Below are 21,430 nucleotides of genomic sequence, written 5' to 3' on the forward strand. Positions count from 1 at the left end.
AATTTTTGAAATGACTTATAATTTAGAACGGAGGGAGTCTGTAACATAACGTGTATGTAAGTATGTACTCTCTCCATTCACATATGATAGTCTTATTTTAAAATTCAAAAGTTTTAAGATTAATAGTCTTATTAGAGCTCGCCTCGGGCCCAACATCCATAAATTGCGTAGAAGTAAATTGGTGCCTTGGGAATGACACAATGTTTCAACTTCGTGTGTCTATGGATAAAAACCTGCTGCATGCAGGAGAGGTATTAAAGACCGTTCGTTTTCACAAGGTTTATAAGCATTAAAGATCATTTCTTTTCATTAGGTAAATAATGACGGGATAATAAGTGCGCCTATGCTAGATTTTTTTGGACCGCGGTACATTTGCTATTTGGATTCTCTAGGCCGACAGATATCAAAGATTTGTTTGATTGTTGGTCTAAAAGGGGGAGTACTGAATACAATTCAAGTTTATTGATTGCGGCATCAACATTATGTTGGTCTCTGTGGATAACAAGAAATGAAATAGTGTTTGATAAATGACAGCCTAAATATTTTTTGCAGGTACTATTTCGGAGAACGCCAGTGGGCGCAGCTACAGCAGCTTGAAGAGCGAAGACAAGAGGATGCTTGTCGTCTCCTCAAGATTTCGAGTCTTCAGTTGTTCTCGTCGTCTAGATGGTCTTCCTCTCTTAGAATTTTGTCGGCTTGATTTACTTTCTAAAAAAATGAATTTTAGTGTGTTTGTTTGTTTGATTGGTGCTACGACTTGTGGTCGTGTAGTCTATGGCGCTTGTGCCATGACGAGAACTCGAATCTTGTAATAAGTTGGCCTGATTTCGTCTCTTGAGACGAATGAAGCCGGATACACACTCTATCCTTTATTAAAAAAAAATAGAATTGATAAGCAACATTTTTTTGTCTTAGTCATTGTTCCCATACTAAATACTTCTATCACGCGTGAATGGAGGAAGTAATACCTACGAACACTACAGCGGTTGAACTAACAATTAATTACTACGTACGTACTCGCTGCAATCCACTGCAAGTAGCTAGTTGTTGCCACAAGCATACGCAATATACTAGTAGTACGTTGTTGCTACAATTTCTTGCTAGCAGCAATACTAGTTCGCCCAAGCAGAATGCATGCAGATGCCTTCATCGATTTTCATTGCAACTAACAAAATGGTGGGGATCGAACATATCCTCCTGATTCCAAAGATGTGTTGTTGCCACGAATGCAAAGAACAGGGTGCATGATTGATCATCGATCACTCCACATTAACCCAGCTTGTGTGTTTGCCTGAAAATTCTTGTTCTGACTTCTGAAGATACCAAAGTTGATACACCGCTACTTCTGGCTAGTCCACCAATGCATCAGTCGCTATCATCAGTCGAGGTTCATACAGGACCTATTACTTATCGAAAACCATCCGAAAAATATCCTGTGCAGCGTGCAGAAGACAAAATTCTGAAGATCACTGAGCTATCTGGGCTTGCAACACATTCATACGAGGCTTGGTCAGAACCTGTAGGCACAAACCAGCAGTCAGGAGCAGAGACACTCGCAACAACAAGAAGCAAGGCAAAAATTTGCTCGCGCAGATTCTGACATGGACATGCAAGTCCACGGCAGGCTAACACTAACAGAAAATCAAGCAGAAGATCACGAGGTTTTCTATCGCAAGGGAGCAGAGGTTTCATCTTGTCGCGGCAATACAGTGTCAGATTCGGACGCAAACAAACGCAGAAATGCAGATCAGGCCGATGTGCAGAACTCAGCTTCAGGTGAAGGTGACGAAGATAATATGCACCATGAGAATGAGAATGTTGATGCCCCAATCCAACTGTTTCTGTGGTTTTCCATTTTTCTTTTTGTTGCCTAGTTATAGCCTCTGACACAATAAAAACATACTCGTCGAGTGTTGTTAAAAAAATTTGTATGTGTTCTTGCTGTACATACTCGTCGAGTGTTGTTAAAAAATAACTTGTATGTGTTCTTCTTGCTGTACATAAGAAAGATGCATGGTATCTGCAGCTGATAGGGCATAAAGCGCAAAGGTAATTATGCCTTGTAATGGCCAATGGCAATCCTGTCAGTTTCACAATCTTATTTACTGACAAAGTGTTCTATGCATCTTTCAGTCTGAAATTAACGACAGAGTCTCCTAGATGAAGAACTACTGAGTCCGTGCGACTGACTGTTCATGGCTCTAGTCTAATGTGATTGGAACTTGGCATGCGAACAGCAATAATGTAGGTACTAATTTATCAAGGTGATGCTTGCTAACACAAACCGTTGAGATGGCCGAGTTGGTCTAAGGCGCCAGATTAAGGTTCTGGTCCGAAAGGGCGTGGGTTCAAATCCCACTCTCAACAATATTATTTTTCTTTTTTTGCCTGCTTAAAACTCTAAATAACTTACCTGTCTCATGTCTCTAAACCAGTGGATGATAATGATGTATATAGCCTATTTATTTGCACGGCTCGTTCGCAGATAAGGCATACATATAAATTGTATGCGTGAACTGTAAACAAAACAAATCATCATGACTGGCCTCCGACGTTTTCTTCAAAATTCTATGCGTGAACTGTAAACGAAAACAAATCATCATACTGGCCTCCAGCATTTTCTTCTAAATTGTATGCGTCAACTGTAAACAAAAACAAATCATCATACTGGCCTCCAGCATTTTATGCACGAACTGTAAACAAAAACAAATCATCATGACTGGCCCCCTCCAGCATTTTCTTCTAAGCAAAGCGTATGCCCATCAGGCGATCACACAGCCAATACATCATGGGAAACACGATAGTGAATGTTTCATTGCGACCACGAGAAAATTAATCGTATTTTTTTAGTGCATACCTTGCCTACACAGCGTTCCAGCATCCTCTCAAAGGGAATTTACTTCAAATAAATCAAAAGATAATACATGTTTTCCAAACTGAGTGCGACACCAAGCCAACAAATCTCCCATGCTGAAGAGAGAAGTGCTACTATAATAAAGATAGCTTGTCCTGACAATGAAGGGACCGATTCGTTACATGTAGAGACCATCTGGGACGCCTTCCTTTTTCTTGTACATCACCTTCTCCTTCGCTTTCTTGAAATCCGCATGGGTCACCTAAGTACCAGAAAACAACACATCAGCAATGCCAAATGATACTGCCAGCCAGACACATTACATAAAGCAAACACTAGAATGCAATGAGCATCACACAGCTATCTATGCTCTGAGGGAGGAAGCCAAACAGCAGCTACTGTTAACAGATAACTACTAGTACTTTACAAATTCAGTCAGTTCACAAAGTTACACTAAACAAAGTCAGAAAACAGTATATTGGTTTCAGTACATGTTCAGATATTTCCACCAGCAAGAAGCAACAGCACAACATAAGACTGTCAAATTGAAACCACGTAACAAACAGTATATGCAAAATTTATGATCAGGTTGCACAAGGCAGAAGGCACCTAGCAAAACTAGGAAGATCCAAAATACTCAAGAAGAAAGCCAAAAGGCACTTTACATTCAAATTACAGCCAGCGCACAGTTTGACACAAGAACTGCGTTCCAGACTCAGTATTTGTTCATATATTGCCACTTACAACAGCTCAAATTTTAAGATCTGTTCCAAGCCACATTGATTTGTAGTTGAATGTGTGGATCTATAGGATTTAGGACACTAGATCTTTCCACCATAGGAAATAGATAAAGAGCAGTGCTACCAGTAGTAAGGAAACAGCAGCAACTAAGTTAAATCCACCCAAGTAGCATTAGCAAATGATAGGTTGAATTTTCTGGTAATTCGTATTCATCCAAAATGTTTAATCTGACTAAAGTAGTGATAAATCCTGAGTCTTACCTTCATTCTACGTTCTCGCAATGCTAGCAACCCAGCTTCCGTACAAATAGCCTTGATATCAGCCCCCGAGAACTCATCCTTCGTCATCACAAATTCTTCCAAGTTCACATCATCGGCTAACGTCATTTTTGAGGTGTGTATCTGCACAATTTAGAACCTCCCTAAGCACTAGCTGGATTCTCATTCCAGTAATGTAAAGTTTAACATTTACAAATGGCACAGTACCTGGAAGATGCGACGTCTAGTTTTAATATCTGGCAAAGGAAATTCAATCTTCCGGTCTATGCGACCTGGCCGAAGCAAAGCTGGATCAAGACTTTCAATGCGGTTTGTTGCTAGGATAACTTTAACATCTCCACGCGAGTCAAAACCATCTAGCTGATTCAGCAGCTCCAACATAGTTCTTTGAATCTCACGTTCTCCTCCTGAATGAGCATCATATCTCTTTGTTCCAACTGCATCAATCTCATCAATAAAGACTATTGAGGGAGAAAGCTCATCAGCCACCCTAAAAAGTTCTCTGACTAGCTTGGGACCGTCACCAAGGTACTTTTGGATAAGCTCACTTCCAACGACACGCAAGAAAGTTGCAGATGTTGAGTTAGCGACAGCCTGCAGAGGCGGTTTCAAGTAATCACCACCCGAATATATATGCTTTTGAAAAGTAGAAAGTAGAAAAACAGGGCACAAATTGGAGAATCGGGCAGATATCATGGAGGATTCAAGCCTGCAACTGCTATTGATAACTACTATGCTCGCAAGCCAGAACACTGACCTTGGCAAGTAGAGTTTTTCCGGTTCCAGGCTCTCCATACAATATGACTCCCTTGGGGGGCCTGATCCCAATGTCTTCATACAGCTCAGGATGGGTCAATGGAAGCTCAACTGCCTCTTTAATTTCTTGAATCTGAGCATCTAACCCACCAATGTCGGCATAAGACTCCAGAGGAGCTTTCTCTACTTTCATCACAGATACCATGGGATCAACTTCATCTTGCAATATACCAACCACGGACAGAACCTGAAGAAGCAAATATTTGAGTGAGTGGACTGACTGAACATACTTAGCAGTTGTACAGGATCCACTCCACTAATGCATACACAGCAAAACAATTATTATCTATGGAGGCACCCATTGGGCACAACTGTGTATAAGGAAAGAGTCCAGGACAGGGCAATTGAGTGCCTACAACACGCTACATGTATAATGGTTGAACATGAAGGCAGCGCAGGCTCGACGACATCGCATACAGTATATGAATCCTAAGACAACCGCCACGCAGAAATGCACAATGGAATGGGCAGTGGGATATGTGAATCTGAACAATCAGAAATGGGCCCTTAGTTGGCCATACTCGATTGGAAAAATAACCCTAACCTTTATTCATCAGGTAGGCAGGTATAATAGTACTAGGCAAAACGCTAAAAACAACAAGGTTACAATACATTAGCCACCAATCCACAGTGCTAATAAATGCCAGCTCCATGGTTAGCTTAATCAAATCTATGTGAAAACCTTGATTATAATAAAATCTATGTGAAAACCTTGATTAATTAACTGGCCCATAGAACCTAGCCAGAAATTCCGCAGCAATTGTACAGCAATCCCGAACCCTAACAAGCAACCCTTCATTGAATCGCCTTCAAATAAAATTCCCAGTGACCAGGGAGCAGGTAGTAGTAGATCGGGGCTATACAGATCGAGGTGGAGGAGGAGGAGGAGGTGTTGGTGGTTAGCGGATAGCGAGTGGTGGTAGATCCGGCGGTCCGCCCTAGAAACGAAACGAAACGAACCTTGTTGTGCATGAGTATGGAGCATCCCGGCTCGAGCTGGTCCTTGTCGACGAAGGAGAGGATGCCGACGTAGTACTCGGGTCCGACGGAGGAGGATACGATGGCGTGGCTCTCGTCGATGATTTCCTCGAGGGATCCGACGCTCATGGGCGTGCCGCGGAGGTCGTCGACCTTGGATCGGTCCTCCTCGGCCTTGTCCTCCTGCGGGCGGAGTCGCTCCTGCGCGGCGACGAACTCCTCCTCCATGAGGAGGTAGTCCTTGACCCGCTCGAGCTTGAGGAGGCGGAGGCGGCACTTGGAGAGCGGCGCGACGTTGGGGAGGCGCGCGGCGGCCTCGGCGCCCTTCTGCTTGCGCTGCTTGCGGCCGACGCGGGAGGGGGCGGCGGGCGGCTCGAACTTCTTATCCTTCTTGTCGGCGCCGTCCCCGGGCTTGCGGTCGCCGGCTCCTCCCTGCTTGCCCATGCCTCCAGGAGTGCCCTGCCCCATGGTCGGCGCTTGCTGCTAGGGGATTTGCTTGCTGGGGATGGCTGGCTGGGGATCTCGTGCGCCTGCCTAGGAGAGGAGGGGAGGGGCACCGCGGCCGGCGAGATGGAGACGGAGATGCGATGCCGCTGCGCTGCGGCCCCCTTTTCTTGTTTTCCTCCTCCACCTTCAACTTCCCCTGCAAGATGAAAACAGACACTCAGTTTGTTATGATGGGCCTCAGAAAAATCAGCCCAACTAGTGTACTGTTGCAAAAATGGGCCGTCTACTGGATGTCACGTCACATTTCCGCCCGCCGGCCGTATGGGCTAGAAAAATTATTCTTTTTTGTTTTTTTTTTGAATAAAAGGCGTCATCATCAATTCATCATTTCAGTTCTTCCTCTTTCTTTGAATATTTATCTTCTTTCTTTGAATACACACACTAGTATGATGCATGCGCGTTGCTTTTAATAGATTGTGTTCATACATTTTATGTACAGGTCGTGCCGTGATTGTACGAGATATTGATTGTCTGTGTTTCGATTGGGATTTCAATTAATTTGTCTGGATTCCGATTAGAATCCAGATTGATTTGTCAAAACTCCAATTAAAATTTCAATTGACGGACTAAGGAATGTTGCTTGCTTTATACAAATATATATAAAGTAGAGATATGTATCACGTTTCATCCGTCCTTTTCTTTATGAATGAATGAAAGAAAGTGTTAATAGCTTATAAAAGGCAGCGAGCGATTGCTTCTTGATTTTGTTTGGTTTCTGTTGCTATCACAAAAATTCGCAGAGTCCTTTCCTCTTCTTCTTACGGAAAGAGATTAGACTGTGTACACGTATACAATCATTTTGTTCTGCTAGCTTGTCAATCAACCAGCCTAGCACCAGCCACCGGCCACAGCGAGTCGAACAGTGGAAATATATTTTCTCTGGACTTGGAGATGCATGGACAATGGTCCTGTTTGGTTTGTGCTACGCTAGAAACTGTAGCAACTTTGGCCATTAATTAGAGGTATTAAATAAAGACAGTTTGCAAAACTAATTCCACAACCCCCTGCGCTACTTTGTGAGACAAAACTAATGAGACATTTGACCGCGCGATTAGATGATTACCAATCGTCGATTAATTACTGTCATTAGATTCGTTGCGAAAAGTTACACCCATCTACAAAAAAAAATTTGCAAATAAATTTTGTTTAGTACTCCATACATAGATATTAGCACAAATCACTGTTGATTAGCACAACAAACCAAACAAGGCCAATATTGAGTTGCATGGACTATACAATATATGGTGGCATGCATATCGATCATATATATATCATCAGCATACCAGATCTGGAACAGTCGTCAGTCCAGTACATGCATGCATGATGCAGACGATATAGGTGGCTAGCTAGTATGGTAGTTGCGCGGCGGCGGCGGAGGAGATCCTGAAGCCGGAGATGGTGGCGGAGAAGGCGAGCGCCGCAAAGGCGGCGAAGGCGAGGCTGATGGCGGCTAGCATGGCGTCCGTGAAGATGTTGATGACGGCGGATCTGATGCGGATGGTGATGGGGAGCGCAGCCGACGCCGCTGTGATGAGCAGATACGCCACCGCCTGGTCGCCGGCGAAATGGAGAAGAAGAATACTGCTGCCTCCTCCTGATCCCGCGGTGGCGGCGCGCATCCGGATCCGGCGGAAGCTGCGTATCGCCTGCGCGGCGGAGTAGAGGCAGGCCACGAGGGAGGCCCCCAGAAGGTACCTGTACTCTTGGTAGCGGGCGAACTCCATCCAGTCGCCGTGGCGGCAGGACGCGACGAGCGCCACGGCCACCAACGTCAGCAGCGCGGCAGCCGCGCGCAGCGCCACCACGATGCCGTCCAGCGCCCGGCGTTCCTCCCGCCAGTAACTAGTCGTGGTGCACGACATGTCGTCGTTGTATGATTGTTGTTGGTACCCCGCAGCCGCAGCCGCAGCCGCGGTGGTCTTGCTGTGGTGGTGGATTACCGGCACCGGCGGCGGGGGAGGCTTGCAATTGTTGGCGGCGGCCATGATGCCTTAGCGGAGAAGCAAGCAAGCAAGAAGGGATATGATGCTGGGTGCTGCTCTACTTTGCCCTCCCCTGGGGAAGTGTTGCTTTGCTTTTGTTGCTTTGCACGGAGGTGAAGTGGTGTGCTGCGGGCGGGGTCGGTCAAAAAGCCAGGGTAAGGCACTAAGGCTTGGTGGTGGTGAATGGTGGGTGAGGGCACGAAGCTGGGCTGGGCTGGGCTCCCATGGAATCGAATCGACCAATCCAGTGGGTGGGGTGGGGGGGGGGGTGGCTGAGGGCCAAACCGCGTTCCAAACACACAAGGGGACAGCGGCGCGGCGGTGTTGTCGAAAAAGGGTGGAACAAAGGGGCAGCGGTGTCAGCTAGGGGTGGTAAAGGTCTAATATTTTGAACTAGAAAATCTAAGAATCAGATTTTAAAAGGATCGAGTTTTAAACATATGTATTTTTGAACTAAAAATTTTAAGAGCTTTATTAGACTGTGAAGAGACCATTAGGGCCATGGCCCATTACCACCCCTATGTCAGCCAGGTCAGCCGAGCCGATCCTTCTTCTTCTGCTGCCCCTTTGTATCAGCTGCCTTTTCACACGATGATGACCGTTGAGCCAGTGGCACATATCGTAATACAGAGGAAAACCCAGGGGCAAGGGCTCTTGGCGGCGGCGCATCGTCTCCTTCCCCTTTCCTCTCTGCTTGCCGCCGCCCCCCCCCCCCCCCCCCCAATGGAGGAGGAGATCGAAATCGATTGCCCCCATCCCTCCTACTACTAATCCCCTCCCTCCCCACCTTGTTACGCTCCGCCGCCCTCCCCATCCTCGCCTCCCTCGTCGGCGCCAACCACACCTCCGCCCGCCGCCAGAACCAGATCCAGATCCACCTACATCATCATGCTCATGCGGCCCCTCCTCAAGCGCGCGCTCCTCCTCGCCGTCGCCGCCCTCGCGCTCCGCCTCCTCTACGGAGCCTTCCTCGCCGTCTCCACCGCCACCGATGCCTGGCAGCTCTACCCGGCCGCCGCCGCCACCGCCCGGAGGACCTACGTCCAGGCCGACGTCCCGGCCCCGGAGGCCTGGCGCACCCGCCGCTGGCGCAGGGCCGTCGACTACCACGCAGCCCTGCTCGCCGACCACCTCGCCCAGGGTATCCTCGCGCCGGCTTCCCGCGCCGTCTGCCTCGGCGGCGCGCACCAGGCGCTCGCCATGCGGGAGCTCGGGGTCGCCGCCGCCGTCGCCGTCGCTGTCCACAACAACTCATCTCCGTCGCCGCTCGTCGTCGCCGGCCACCACCGCCGCCTGCCCTTCAACTCAGGCTCCGTCGACTTCCTCTTCGCCGGCCGCGCTCTCGACTCCACCAACCGCCCCGCCGACCTCGCCGCCGAGGCCGCAAGGATCTTAAAGCCCAAGGCCCATCTCGTCCTCCTCACGGCCAGCGCCGCCGACGCATACAGCCTCCACTCGCTCCAGGCGCTCCTGCCGTCCCTCCGCCTGCTCCGATCTCGCGAGATCACCGCCCAGGACGACGCACCTTCCACCCTCCGGGAACTAGTCTTCCAGAAGAAGAAGACTCTTCATCCCGCCTACTACTCTACTGACTCCACACCCACTTCATCATCATCACCTAACAACTGCTCTATTGGGGTTGGGGGTCACAAGCTCCACCTCCTCACGCACGCCGAGCCACTCATCCAGGAGGAGCCCCTCAAGCCATGGATCACGCTCAAGAGAAACATCAACAACATCAAGTACCTCCCGGCGCTCGCCGATATCAGCTTCAAGCGCCGCTACCTGTATATTGATGTCGGCGCCCGCAGCTATGGCTCCAGTATCGGCAGCTGGTTCCGCAAGCACTACCCTAAGCAGAACCACACCTTCCAGGTGTACGCCATTGAGGCCGACCCCGCGTTCCACTCCGAGTATGCCACCAAGAAGGGTGTCACCTTGCTTCCATATGCAGCCTGGGTCAAGAATGAGACGCTCAATTTCGAGATCAATGGTGACCCTGGAAAGGAGGATGAGGCCAAGGCCAATGGCCATGGCATGGGCCGCATCCGCCCTGCAGCTGGGAACAACATGTCTGGTGAGGTCAGGAGTGTCCCAGCGTTTGATTTTGCCCAGTGGCTGAAGCAGACGGTAACGGAGCAGGACTATGTGGTGATGAAGATGGATGTGGAGGGTACAGAGTTCCATCTGATCCCAAGGCTGTTCGATACAGGTGCCATCTGCTTGGTCGACGAACTGTTCCTCGAGTGCCACTACAACCGGTGGCAGAAGTGCTGCCCTGGTGAGCGGTCACCCAAGTATGACAACACGTATGAGGAGTGCCTGGACCTTTTCAGTTCACTGCGGGAGAGCGGTGTTCTTGTGCATCAGTGGTGGTAAAGCCTTGATTGCTGATATGGCATATTGCTTTCCGAACTATTTTGATGCAGATAGATGAGTTACTAAAGTTTTCTTTACTAGGTAATTTATTTCCACACTGTATTCATTCTTCCTGTAAACATGGCAATTCACAAATTGAATTGTTTTATGCTGGTAGGATCTGTAGTTAAGAGGAATCAGGTCAAGGGAAAGAAATGTACTTAGGGGTGGTTGCATTCCCATCGAAAGCTGCTGTTGATTCATAGTATCACCATTGTTGAGCAATGAATTGATTGTTGACATTTTACTCTTGGAGTTCCACTTTGTACTATAATTTTTTTTTGGGACACACTTAGGGGTACTATAATTTCGATAGTATCACCATCGAAATTGAATGTGTGCACCAGTTTGGTTGCCATGACATCGAGTTTGGTTAGGAAAATCAGGTTGTAGTAGGTAATGCATATATTTTCACTGATTCAGTTAGGTTGCGCGCCGCGGGGGGGGGGGGCACTTCGTTCCTTTTGTTCTTCTTTACCTTTTTTTTTTAGCAAGTTTTGTTTTTCTTTACCTGCTTCTGGCTGTAAGAACTCATGGTATTTCCGGTTCATGGAATGGAAATGGGGCTCGCCTCGTTTCGAAAAAAATGGTGTGTTTACATGAGTATTTCCTTGGAAATGGAAGAACTGGTTCTGTGGGCCATGTTTGGTTTCACCCTCAAATTCTTTTTACAAAAAGACAAAAGTATGCATGGAGTACTAAACAGAGTTTATTTGTAAAAATTTTTTATAGATAGGTGTAATTTTTTTAGACGAATCTAATGAGTCAAGTTCTATCATGATTGGCTACAGTAATGCTACAGTAACCATCTCAAATCATCCTCCGATTATGCGGTCAAAGACCTTATTAGCTACAGCTCATGCTACAGTACTGTCGTGGTGCTGCAAACCACAACCGGGTGCGCGGAAGTCACCCGCCTAAGCCCCGAGGGTGTGTACTCGGGGGTTAGCTAGTCCTAGTTCGATCTCGCTCAAGAACACGATAAACACAGCTGGTTTAGAGTGGTTCGGGCCGCCGGAGCGTAATACCCTACGTCCACTGTGTGTTGTATTGCTTGCGCTCTCCAGCTGAGTCTCGAGAGAGTCTGAGGATCTGTGTGTATATGTGTTTTAGCGGGCGTGCTCTCCTTTTTATATGTCCAAGGGGAGCACGTACACTGAGCGGGGCCCCGACATGTGGATCCGGCGATATATTATAAACTACACGTTTGGCCTTCAATGCCTCAGATCCGGAGATCTTGTCGTCGGCTTTCGTGCGTATCTTCTGACCAGGGATGGTCTTGAGCTGTCATGTCGGAGTAGAGTCTAGCCTCTGCAGCCGCGCGTCGAGGTCATGATGAAGCGCCGAACTACTGACTCAGTCACTGTAGCAGCGTGCACTGTTGCTCCAGTCAGTAGCTGGTCATCATGACTCGTCGCCCATGCGCGCGGCGCTGAGTCTTTAATGCTTGCCTTGGTAACTGACGAGCCGTCTCGGTAACTGGCGATCCACAGTGTGGACTGACAAAAGCTGCCCCGTGCCCAGCGGCAGCAGAGCACGCCTCAACCACTCGCACTTAATGCGGGTGGGTGAGGGAGCTTCCAGCGGAAGGCTTGCGTCCGCTGTAACACCTCCGGTGTTTAGCACTGTTTAAACATGCCATTAACATCAAATGACACAGTAAACCCTGTTTTGGTGATCACGTAAAAGCCGAAATTCCGTTAAATAAACCAAAAAGTCAACTCTCACACGTCGCTCAAATGAACTTTTACCCAAAACGAAAGTTTCAGAGTTTGACAAGATAAACAACTTTCGTATTCAAAGTTTTTCAAGTCATAACATGAAAATTGGAGTTAACCCTGAAAGACAAGTGGGATCATTAAGCTTGAATTCGAATTTTTAAACATTCAAACCATCGCTCAAATGAATTTTTGCCTGAAAGGAAAGTTGTAGGAAATTTAATTTTGAACAACTTTTGTGTTCAAAAATTTTCGAGTTTCAATTGCAAATCTTGAGTTTTGACTGAGTCAAACCGCTGACTTTCTTTTCTCTCTCTCCACTCCCTTTCTCTCTCTTTTCTTTCTCTCCCTCGCTGACCCTCCCCTCTCTGCTCTGCGCGCGAGCGCAAGCACTTGAGCGCGCCGCGCGAGCGCTCGCTGCGCCGCTGCCGCGAGCTCGCTGCCCTGCTGCCTCGCTGCTGCCTCGCGGTGCCGCGCCACTGACGCCCCACCCCACTTGAGCGCGCACGCCGTCCTCGCTGCGCCCTGCCCGTTGACGCACACGCCGCGACAAGCGCACGGCGACGCGCCGCCTCGCCGCCATGGCGCCCAAACGGGCCGGCCGTGCCCTGCCGAGCCGCTGACCGCGGCCGGCCATCAATGCCGCGCGCGCACACGCCACCGCTCGCCTCAGCGACCGCCCCGCGCTGCTGCCACGGCCCTGCTCGCGCACGCCACGCGGCCGTCCGCCTCTGCCGTTGCCGCACGACCACGCGCACAGTCGTCGGCGTCTCTTCTCCCTGCGCCCGCCCCTGCTGCTCTCCCTATCCCATTTCACAGGCGCACCCATCCCTGCCCCTCCCCTTTCCTCCCACGCTGCCCCAAGCCCGTGCCCAGAGCAGAGCGCTCCCCTGCGCCCTGCCCAGAAACCGGCCGCGGCCGCCCTTGCCGCCGCGAACACCTCACCGTGGAGCCCCTGCTCCCGGCCCTCCTCCACCCGCGCACACGCTCTAGCTAGCTTCCACACCTTCCCCGGCAGCTCAACGAACCACCCATTGCTGCCCGGCGCCCCCCCTCGGCACAGAACACGGCCGTCGCCGCTCGACGCGCCATGGCCGCCGCCCCTCCGCGGAGGCCTATGCTCCGGCCGCTCCCTCCCCAATAGAAAGGCTCCATCCGCTTCCACATGTCCCAGTGAACCTCCCCGGCCGGACCTCGCCGCCCCTCCCTCGCCGGAGCGCCGCCGCCGCCACAGCCGCCCGCCGCCTGCCCCTGCTCACCGTGGCCGGTGCGCCACGGACCGCCCCAGCGCACACCGAGACCACCTACGTGTTCCTCTTGAACCCCTGGTTCTAATCCCCCACTTCCCCTTCGCCGCCGGCGAGCGACCTCGCCGGATTTCGGCCCCCAAGGTCCGCCCCTCCCCTGTTAACTCCGGCAGGGACCTATTTGCAATTCCCCAAAACCTCCCAGGGGCATATATGCGAGAGTTGGTTTGGTTTTTCTTTTTTTTTCAAAACAGCGAACTTGTAATATATATATAAATTCGTAGAAAAATCTGAAAAATGTAAACTCAACTCTTCTGAGTTCCTTGTGGCTAGATCTACAACTTTCGTTTCATTCACTTTTTCATTTGCTCAGTAGTTTTTACTTCATTTAAAATACAAAGAAAATGTGCTTTATATTAGATCTCAAGTTACAAGCATGAGATATTAGCCATTTTTGGTCAGTGGGTTACATGTTAGATGTTTGGCCTTGTGTAAAAGTTTCATGAACAGTTGACTTTCCTAGCTGTCATTTTAATTAAATCTTGATGTATGCCTAAGATAGATAGTTTTATTTATTCAAGTTGTAATGATGTGTTTCATGGGTTAAAACTTTTACAGTACTTGTATGTTAGTTCCCAGAGTCTAAATAAAAAGTTTGAGAAATTTTAGTTAAGTCAATCTGAAACAAATGATTTTTGGTAAGGATAGATACTTTAAATCATTAAAAATAGTTCTGTACATGAAAAATTCTAATAATTTTTCTAGGGGTTAACTTTGAGTATATAACTATGCTGGTAAAAGATGAGGCTCTGGAACTTGCAATAACAGTATGTAGATTTTAATTTTGATCCATGTAGTTACGCATTGTACTATTTTTCATGCCCTGTACAAAGCTTGTTTAATTGTGAAAAATTTATGGCAAGCTCATCTTTAGGTAAACAACACTCAGTTAAAATTTCATTACCAGTACTTGCATAGTTTAATCTGTAAAATTCATTTTTGTTTCTAGTAGTAGCTGTTTATTTTATTTTTCATGGTTAATAGGCTGCATGAAATGGGCTGAAACTTTCACAGTAGGCAAGTTACTCAGATATGTACCTTGCATAAAAATTTCAAACCCAGAATCTTTGTGTAACTTTAATTATGATAAGGACATGCTTAACCTAGTAATAAATGAGAAAAATCATTCTTTTGCTGCATAGGGAGAAAAGGTAAAATCCACCCTAGTTACTTTGTGACGCCAGTTATAACGATTATTACTCTATAAATGATTGCCCAAAATGATGTAATAGAATATTTGCAAATCATCTTAAGTTGTGTTGGATTACAACTCTTTAGTGAAGAATTGAATAAATCGTATCACTAAAGTAACTCACGCATATGCATTTCATATAGATTCGACTACTCTCCCAGACGGTACGTACGAGCTGGTGCCAGAGTCCGAGAGTGAGCAGCGTGAAGCTCAAGTGAATCTAACTGAAGCCACTGAAGACCTGAACCAAGGTTCAGAAGAGCCCAAGGCTAGCTCCGCTCAGGAAGGCAAGCCCCCGGAGCATGTCCTACCTATTCTAAATTTATGCAACTATTCATATTCCTGTTTATTTGTGCATTTAAGTTGCAGGAATTGTTTGGAACCTTAGTTGCATGATCCTAGATACCTATGTTTGAACACTAGTATGTGTAGATCGCTAGTTGGCTATGCTAATGGTTCGGTAGAAGTCGAGTGATTTCCTGTCACTCGCGAGCTCATAGGAGTTGAATGACTGCTACACACTGCAATATAAGGTTTACGGGCGGGGTTGTTGTACTCGTGATACCCCGTCTGTTTAGCAAAAATGGATAAGGCCGCGGTGTGTGGTAGTGGTGGTTAAGCGTTTGAACGTACTAACCACATGCCGAGAATATGGTAATCGGTAAGCTTAAGTACCTGATGGAACCGGCCGTGGAACATACTCCCCACTGTCTGGTCTATGGTCACGCACAGGTGCAGGGCACCCTAGGGTGGTGGGCCTGTTCCATGCCCGGGGAAAAAGGGGAAAAGTAGCGTGGGTGATTGCATTCCCCATGCGTGTGTTTAGGTCTGCCTGGCCAGGTTAACAAATTCGATTCGAATCGTCCGTCTCTCACGGATATTGAGACTGCTTAACCCTTTTGCCACATAGAGTAAGAAGTGGAACAATGATGCTGAGAAATATGATTGAATGATGAAAAATAATTGTTTTTCACCATGTATGCTTTAGGGTAGATGCTAATGTAGAATGGTTAATCAAACTAGAACTTGAAGGCTAAAATCGGAAAATAAGGACTTACTCTTAATTGCTTTTCGGCAAAGACAAACCCCTCAAGCCAAAAGCCTTGCATGTCTAGTTAGAGGGCTATTTATATCCTAGTCGGGTAAGCCTCGCTGAGTATTAGCATACTCAGCCTTGCTTGTGGCTCAATTTTGTTTCAGGTGATACTTTTGAGGACATGATTGCTAGTTTGACTTGGCCGTGTACTCTGCCTCCTGGTTGGTCGGTAGAGTGGGATACGACTCCGGCCAACGATGGCAATGCCGAGTGATGTCATGTACGGGCTTCATCATGACATCATGTATCGTCGTTTAGAACTCGTTTTATTTTCGCTGCAGTGAACTCTAAACTACTTTCATCTCGAACTTTAGTTACATTTCGGAGTTCGAACTGGTTTGTAATAATTAAGTTAAGACTCGGTAATGTAATGTATTTGTGAATTATTGTACTCTCTGGACTCACCTTCGTGTGGGTTACATGTAAGCTTTGGGTTCGATTGACGCTCAGGTGGATTCTTCGGGACTTTACCCGACAGCACTGCCGAATTACTCCGTTTGAAGTGCAGGTTAGCCGGGGTTATCTTTAAGATGATGGTTAGCGCACTTGAGCCGGATTAATTAGGGCGGTACTGCCACAGCTGGTATCAGAGCCGAACAAAGCACACACCCGAGAGTGCGACTAGATTTTAAAAGTTTTACTTAAAACTTAGCCACATAATCGCGTTTGGTAAATACATTGGTTCGTTAAGGATTGTGTATAGTACGTAAAGCCCTAGGGAATATTATGGGAGTTTTTAGGTGGCTATCTAACTTATGGTTTATTTATAACTGACTTCCAGCACATTTCTTCTGTACTTTAAATTTAGTATTTTACATTATGTAACGACGCACCTACGCTAAGGTAAGACGGTAAGAATCCTCAGTCAACTGAGAGAGTTTGACCTTCTCGTCGGTGATACGAGCCGAACGCTACCCTCAAGCAGTGACTTACTTGAGGTGCTGCCAATATACCAACTATTAGTTGGCTATATTGGGAGTAAAGTATACTCAGTCAGCTGTGGGAGTCTGACCTTCCCGTCGGTGATGCGAACCGAACGCTGTGCTCAAGCAGTGGCCTACTTGAGCTGCTGCCAATATACCGACCATCGGTCGATTATATTGGGAGTAAAAAGAAACCGTGAATACGTCACCTCGGTAGCGTATGAGCGCTGTCCATGCAGTGTTGGACGCATGGATGCCGCTTCTATAGTGAGCGGTAATGTATGGGGACGCTTTCATGTGTGCTGGCATGAAAGGTTCAATGAATATATCTGTCAATTTTCTGCAGGTACACTAACCGCGATTACGTAAGTTAAGCACGGTTAGAACTCGGCTAGAAATATAGATATAGGGAGAGACGTAAATTGTGTCATGCCACCAGTGCTAACCCCGTAAGTCCAAAATTATTTGGCAATTGTTTTTCTTGGGAGGACGAATAGGTCGTGCATGCATCATACTCTTATAATTGAAAGCCACTGAAAATAGATGTGGGTTAGTCAGCAAGGTTAAGATTTGCACGTGAGCACGGTTCATCTTCTCTAAATTAAGGTCTATCTAGAAATCGGTCATTTCTGCTATACCCTGGAAGATGGATTTAATTGACATGGTTGATGACTCCATATGTAGAAGTGCCAGTGGATGATTTTGCCCCAAAACTTGTCTACTATCTTCTGTGTAAAATTGAGAATTTTTCGACTTGTATACATTGGGGTACACTAGAAACTTTGACACCCTGTTTTGCTGTCAGCTTTGAACACCTGTGTTGCACGAATTTTTAGGTCTTCCTAGAGATGTTTTCTGTAGATGTGTTCAACACAAAACTTGTGCCCAATTTACTCACCAAGCTTTTGTAAAAATTTGGTGATTTTAGGCTTAGTGGTTTGTTCTCAGCACTCAGTTTACTAGCTCTCTGGTCACTGAAAATTCTGGGCTGACAGCAAAGCAAACTATAAGGATAGGACCTTCTTAGGCTCTAATCTAGCTCTTGAGTTGACTAGAAAAGTTGTGCCTAAGAACCTAAGGAATGTTCTTGTAAATTTTGATAATTTTTAGAGCTATGTGCTTCCCGTTATACTCGTTTTCGTGCACTACCCAAAATCTGTTTTAGCCATCACTCACTTGTGCATATCTATTTGTACAGATGGCTGCCCCTGCTCTCCTAGTGTTTGATGAGGATGGGCGTGCACACTCCGAGTGCACACACTGGCAGGGTTTTCCCTCCATTCTTTGGGAAGTGATGCGTGATGCCGGATATCCCAGTCCCCCGCGCTATGTGGGCGAGGAGTTCCATGAGATGGGAGTTGCGCGCTGTCGAGTGCGCATGACTCATGCTCCCCACCCTTTTCCCACTCACTGGGCTTCCTTGGAGCTGGAGGTAGTTGGACACCATCTGGTTGACAATTGGGAAGTTGCAGCCATGACAGCACTCAACAAGTTTTGTGAGAAGAATTATGCAGCTGTCACACTAGCTCCTATTGGCCTCTTCCCAGCAGAGCAGCCCAATGACCCTAACTGGCTTAGTCGGGTCGGACACACTGTGTACCTTCAGCAAAACAGAGCTGCAGAGACTATCTCCATGACAGTGAAGTGCATGAATGCACTCTACCGCTTGCAGACTTTACAGGCTAAGGCCATGACCCAGATCATTGCTTCAGCACGGACCAGCCATGAGATAGTGATTGCTAAGAATGAGCAGATCAGGGATCTTGATGCCCATGTTGGCCAACTTGAGGGTCTCATTGAGGAGCGTGATGTTCTCTTGGACAATAGGGATGCTGACTTTGCACTTCTGGAGCAGCAGTTCACTGCCCAACAGGTTCAGCTGAATGCTGCCTTTGACCACATTGAGATGTTAGAGGCTCAGCAGGCCCAGCCCGAGGCCATGGAGGAGGAGCCCCAGGAGGTTCAGGGTATCTCAGGACTTGACACTATGTCTGGAGTGCCCCTGCCACCACTTCTGTGAGCTCACTCACCAGTGAGGAGCGAGTCTTCAGTCAACAACCTGAACGACTTTTAGATGATGTCTTAAGTAGTCTTTCGCGCATACTCCTCTATAGGGTAGCCTAACTTTGGATGGAGATGTAATAGGCTAATTGAGAGTTGAGTACCTCGCTTTTGTAAAAGAGTACCACTCATATGTAAAAGTACCTTAATCGCTTAGGCTTTGGCTAAGAACTTGATGGATGGTTGTAATGGTTTCATTGCAGTTGAATCGATCGCTGCAGAAACTGGTCTAAATATTTATTCATGTTTCTTTGCATTTCTGGGCTGTATGTTGAATACCAAAGTTGTTCTGAATTTCATGATCTAGCTGCTCACAAAATTTCAGCATCATTAGACTTGTGTGCCAAAAGTTATGGCCAGAACAGTGTACTTCGGCCTGCGGAAAAGCAGACTGGACAGAATGGCAGAAATTGCATTTTTCGCCCACCTTAACTATCGATTTAGCTTTGGAGTTGAATACCAAAGTTGTAGTTTGATAATTTATCTATCTGCTGCAAAATTTTGGGCGCATTTCAATGAACAGAGTGCAAGTTATGGATTTTCTTGTAACGAACAGCGTTGCTGTCCCTATTGTTATCATACTCGTTCCCGTTCTACTTTTCCGCGCTTACCCTTTGTACTTGGGGGAAGTCATATGTCACCTTACTAATGAGAGAATTTTCCGTTCCAGATGGTGGGAGCGACACGTGGCAACCCTGAGGATTTCGGGGACGTGAATGGTAGCAGTTCGCAGCGACCGCCACCAACGCCACCCAACTTTGCGGAATATCTGGCCGCCCAAACCGAGTTACTCCGTCAACTCGTCCAGGGACAACAACAACAGCAACAACAGAGGGGTGGACCCAATGTTCAGCAACCTCAAGCTGCTGGTTACCCGGAATTCTTGGCGACTCAGCCCCCTCTGTTCAACAAGACAGAAGAGCCACTGGATGCGGATGCTTGGATTCGCACAATTGAGTCCAAGTTTTCACTACTTCTGGCACCATGCTCAGAGCAAAACAAGGCTCGCTTTGCCGCGCAACAGCTTCGCGGTTCGGCACGTCTTTGGTGGGATAACTACCTCGGCATGCTCCCAGCTGATCAAGTTGTCACTTGGGATGAATTCAAGGCTGCATTCAGGGGTCACCATATTCCGGAAGGACTCATGGATAGGAAGCTGAATGAGTTCCTGGCTCTTACTCAAGGGACACGTACAGTTCTCCAATATGCCCAAGCTTTCAACAATCTCTGTCAGTACGCGGGCTGTCATGCTGACACAGATGTTAAGAAGCGTGATCGTTTTCGTAGAGGCTTAAACACCAAGCTCAAGGAACGACTAAACCCCATTAGGGTAGACACATACAACGAGCTGGTTAATCTCGCACTCACTCAAGAAGACTGTATCATGGCTCACCGTGCTGAGAAAAAGAGGAAAGCGCCAGCTGGACCCTCTAGTGCGCAGCCACAGAGGTATCGCGTAGTGCAGAATGTTGCACCCCAGATTCCTCAGAAAGCCCCTCAGCCAGGGCGTTGGGTTATCAGGCCTCCACTGCTGCAGAGCGTTGCACGTTTCCCTGTTCCTCAGTTAACTGGCCCAAGGCCAACTGCTCCACCGCCAGCCCGTCCAAGTGAGGGAAATCGTTGCTTCAATTGTGGGAGCTCAACTCATTTCGCCCATGAGTGCCCGCAACCCAAGCGACAAAACTAGGGCCAAGGCTTTAATCAGAACAACAAGAACAAGGGCAGAAGGCAAACTGTTCAGGTCAAGCAAGGCCGTATCAATTTCACCACTCCTGCAGAACTTCCTGAGGGCGCACCAGTGATGACGGGTACATTTTCTATCCACAACAAGCCTGCAGTTATATTATTTGATTCTGGTGCATCGCATAGTTTCATTGGTGCAAAATTTGGTGCAAAAGTGGGTTTGGATTTTATTCACACGAAAGGGTCATACATGATATCAACCCCAGGGGGTAAAATTGCTTCGAATCAAATAATACGGCTTGTGCCAATCAAGTTGGGTAGCCTAATCATCAACACCGACCTTATACTCCTACCACTTGAGGGTATAGATATCATATTGGGGATGAACTGGATGACTCAGCATGGGGTTATAATAGATATTTCCACCAGAGCTGTTGAACTAAATTCACCAAAATACGGAGCCACTACTCTCTACCTACACTTCCGAGAGTGTGTCAATTCTTGTGCATTTGCCATGAGCACATCCAACCTAGAAGAAATTCCTGTGGTATGCGAGTACACCGATGTGTTCCCGGATGACTTGCCAGGAATGCCACCAGATAGAGAGATTGAGTTTATTATTGAACTACAACCAGGCACTGCCCCTATCTCAAAGAGACCATATAGAATGCCACCTAAGGAGTTGGCCGAGTTAAAAGTTCAACTTCAAGCGCTTCTGGACAAAGGCTTCATTCGCCCCAGTGCATCACCTTGGGGTTGTCCAGCCCTCTTTGTAAAGAAAAAGGATGATAGTTTGAGGTTGTGTGTGGACTACCGACCTCTCAATGCGGTGACAATCAAAAACAAATATCCCCTTCCCCGCATTGATGTTCTCTT

At 47.5% G+C, this 21,430-nt stretch overlaps 3 protein-coding genes and 1 non-coding gene across 4 annotated transcripts; 2 read left to right on the plus strand and 2 right to left on the minus strand.

Moving 5' to 3' along the window:
• The first annotated feature begins 2,286 nt into the window (after positions 1-2,286).
• On the plus strand, positions 2,287-2,367 carry TRNAL-AAG. Its single transcript has one exon. It is a non-coding gene; the product is annotated as a tRNA-Leu (tRNA).
• A 419-nt stretch (positions 2,368-2,786) lies between these two features.
• On the minus strand, positions 2,787-6,298 carry LOC120694927 (26S proteasome regulatory subunit 4 homolog). Its single transcript, XM_039978252.1, has 5 exons — positions 5,650-6,298; positions 4,631-4,876; positions 4,081-4,467; positions 3,856-3,996; positions 2,787-3,116 (listed from the first exon to the last, which is right to left on the minus strand). The coding sequence occupies exons 1-5, from the start codon at positions 6,133-6,135 to the stop codon at positions 3,033-3,035; spliced, it is 1,344 nt and encodes a 447-aa protein (XP_039834186.1). The 5' UTR covers positions 6,136-6,298; the 3' UTR covers positions 2,787-3,032.
• Positions 6,299-7,293: 995 nt separating this feature from the next.
• On the minus strand, positions 7,294-8,324 carry LOC120694928 (CASP-like protein 4B1). Its single transcript, XM_039978253.1, has one exon. The coding sequence runs from the start codon at positions 8,157-8,159 to the stop codon at positions 7,521-7,523; it is 639 nt and encodes a 212-aa protein (XP_039834187.1). The 5' UTR covers positions 8,160-8,324; the 3' UTR covers positions 7,294-7,520.
• A 427-nt stretch (positions 8,325-8,751) lies between these two features.
• On the plus strand, positions 8,752-10,821 carry LOC120694926. The gene has a single exon (XM_039978251.1). The coding sequence runs from the start codon at positions 9,045-9,047 to the stop codon at positions 10,533-10,535; it is 1,491 nt and encodes a 496-aa protein (XP_039834185.1). The 5' UTR covers positions 8,752-9,044; the 3' UTR covers positions 10,536-10,821.
• The last annotated feature ends 10,609 nt before the right edge of the window (positions 10,822-21,430 follow it).

The sequence above is a fragment of the Panicum virgatum genome, chromosome 2K, assembly GCF_016808335.1.
Source record: "Panicum virgatum strain AP13 chromosome 2K, P.virgatum_v5, whole genome shotgun sequence".
Taxonomy (NCBI): domain Eukaryota; kingdom Viridiplantae; phylum Streptophyta; class Magnoliopsida; order Poales; family Poaceae; genus Panicum; species Panicum virgatum.

Excerpts from the sequence above, each read along its gene's own strand:
- LOC120694928 (XM_039978253.1), bottom strand. The coding sequence starts at position 8,159 with ATGGCCGCCGCCAACAATTGCAAGCCTCCCCCGCCGCCGGTGCCGGTA.
- LOC120694927 (XM_039978252.1), bottom strand. The coding sequence starts at position 6,135 with ATGGGGCAGGGCACTCCTGGAGGCATGGGCAAGCAGGGAGGAGCCGGC. Across the intron at positions 4,468-4,630 it reads GAAAAACTCTACTTGCCAAG|GCTGTCGCTAACTCAACATC; the intron begins GTCAGTGTTCTG and ends CCGCCTCTGCAG. Across the intron at positions 3,117-3,855 it reads TGCGAGAACGTAGAATGAAG|GTGACCCATGCGGATTTCAA; the intron begins GTAAGACTCAGG and ends TCTGGTACTTAG.
- LOC120694926 (XM_039978251.1), top strand. The coding sequence starts at position 9,045 with ATGCTCATGCGGCCCCTCCTCAAGCGCGCGCTCCTCCTCGCCGTCGCC.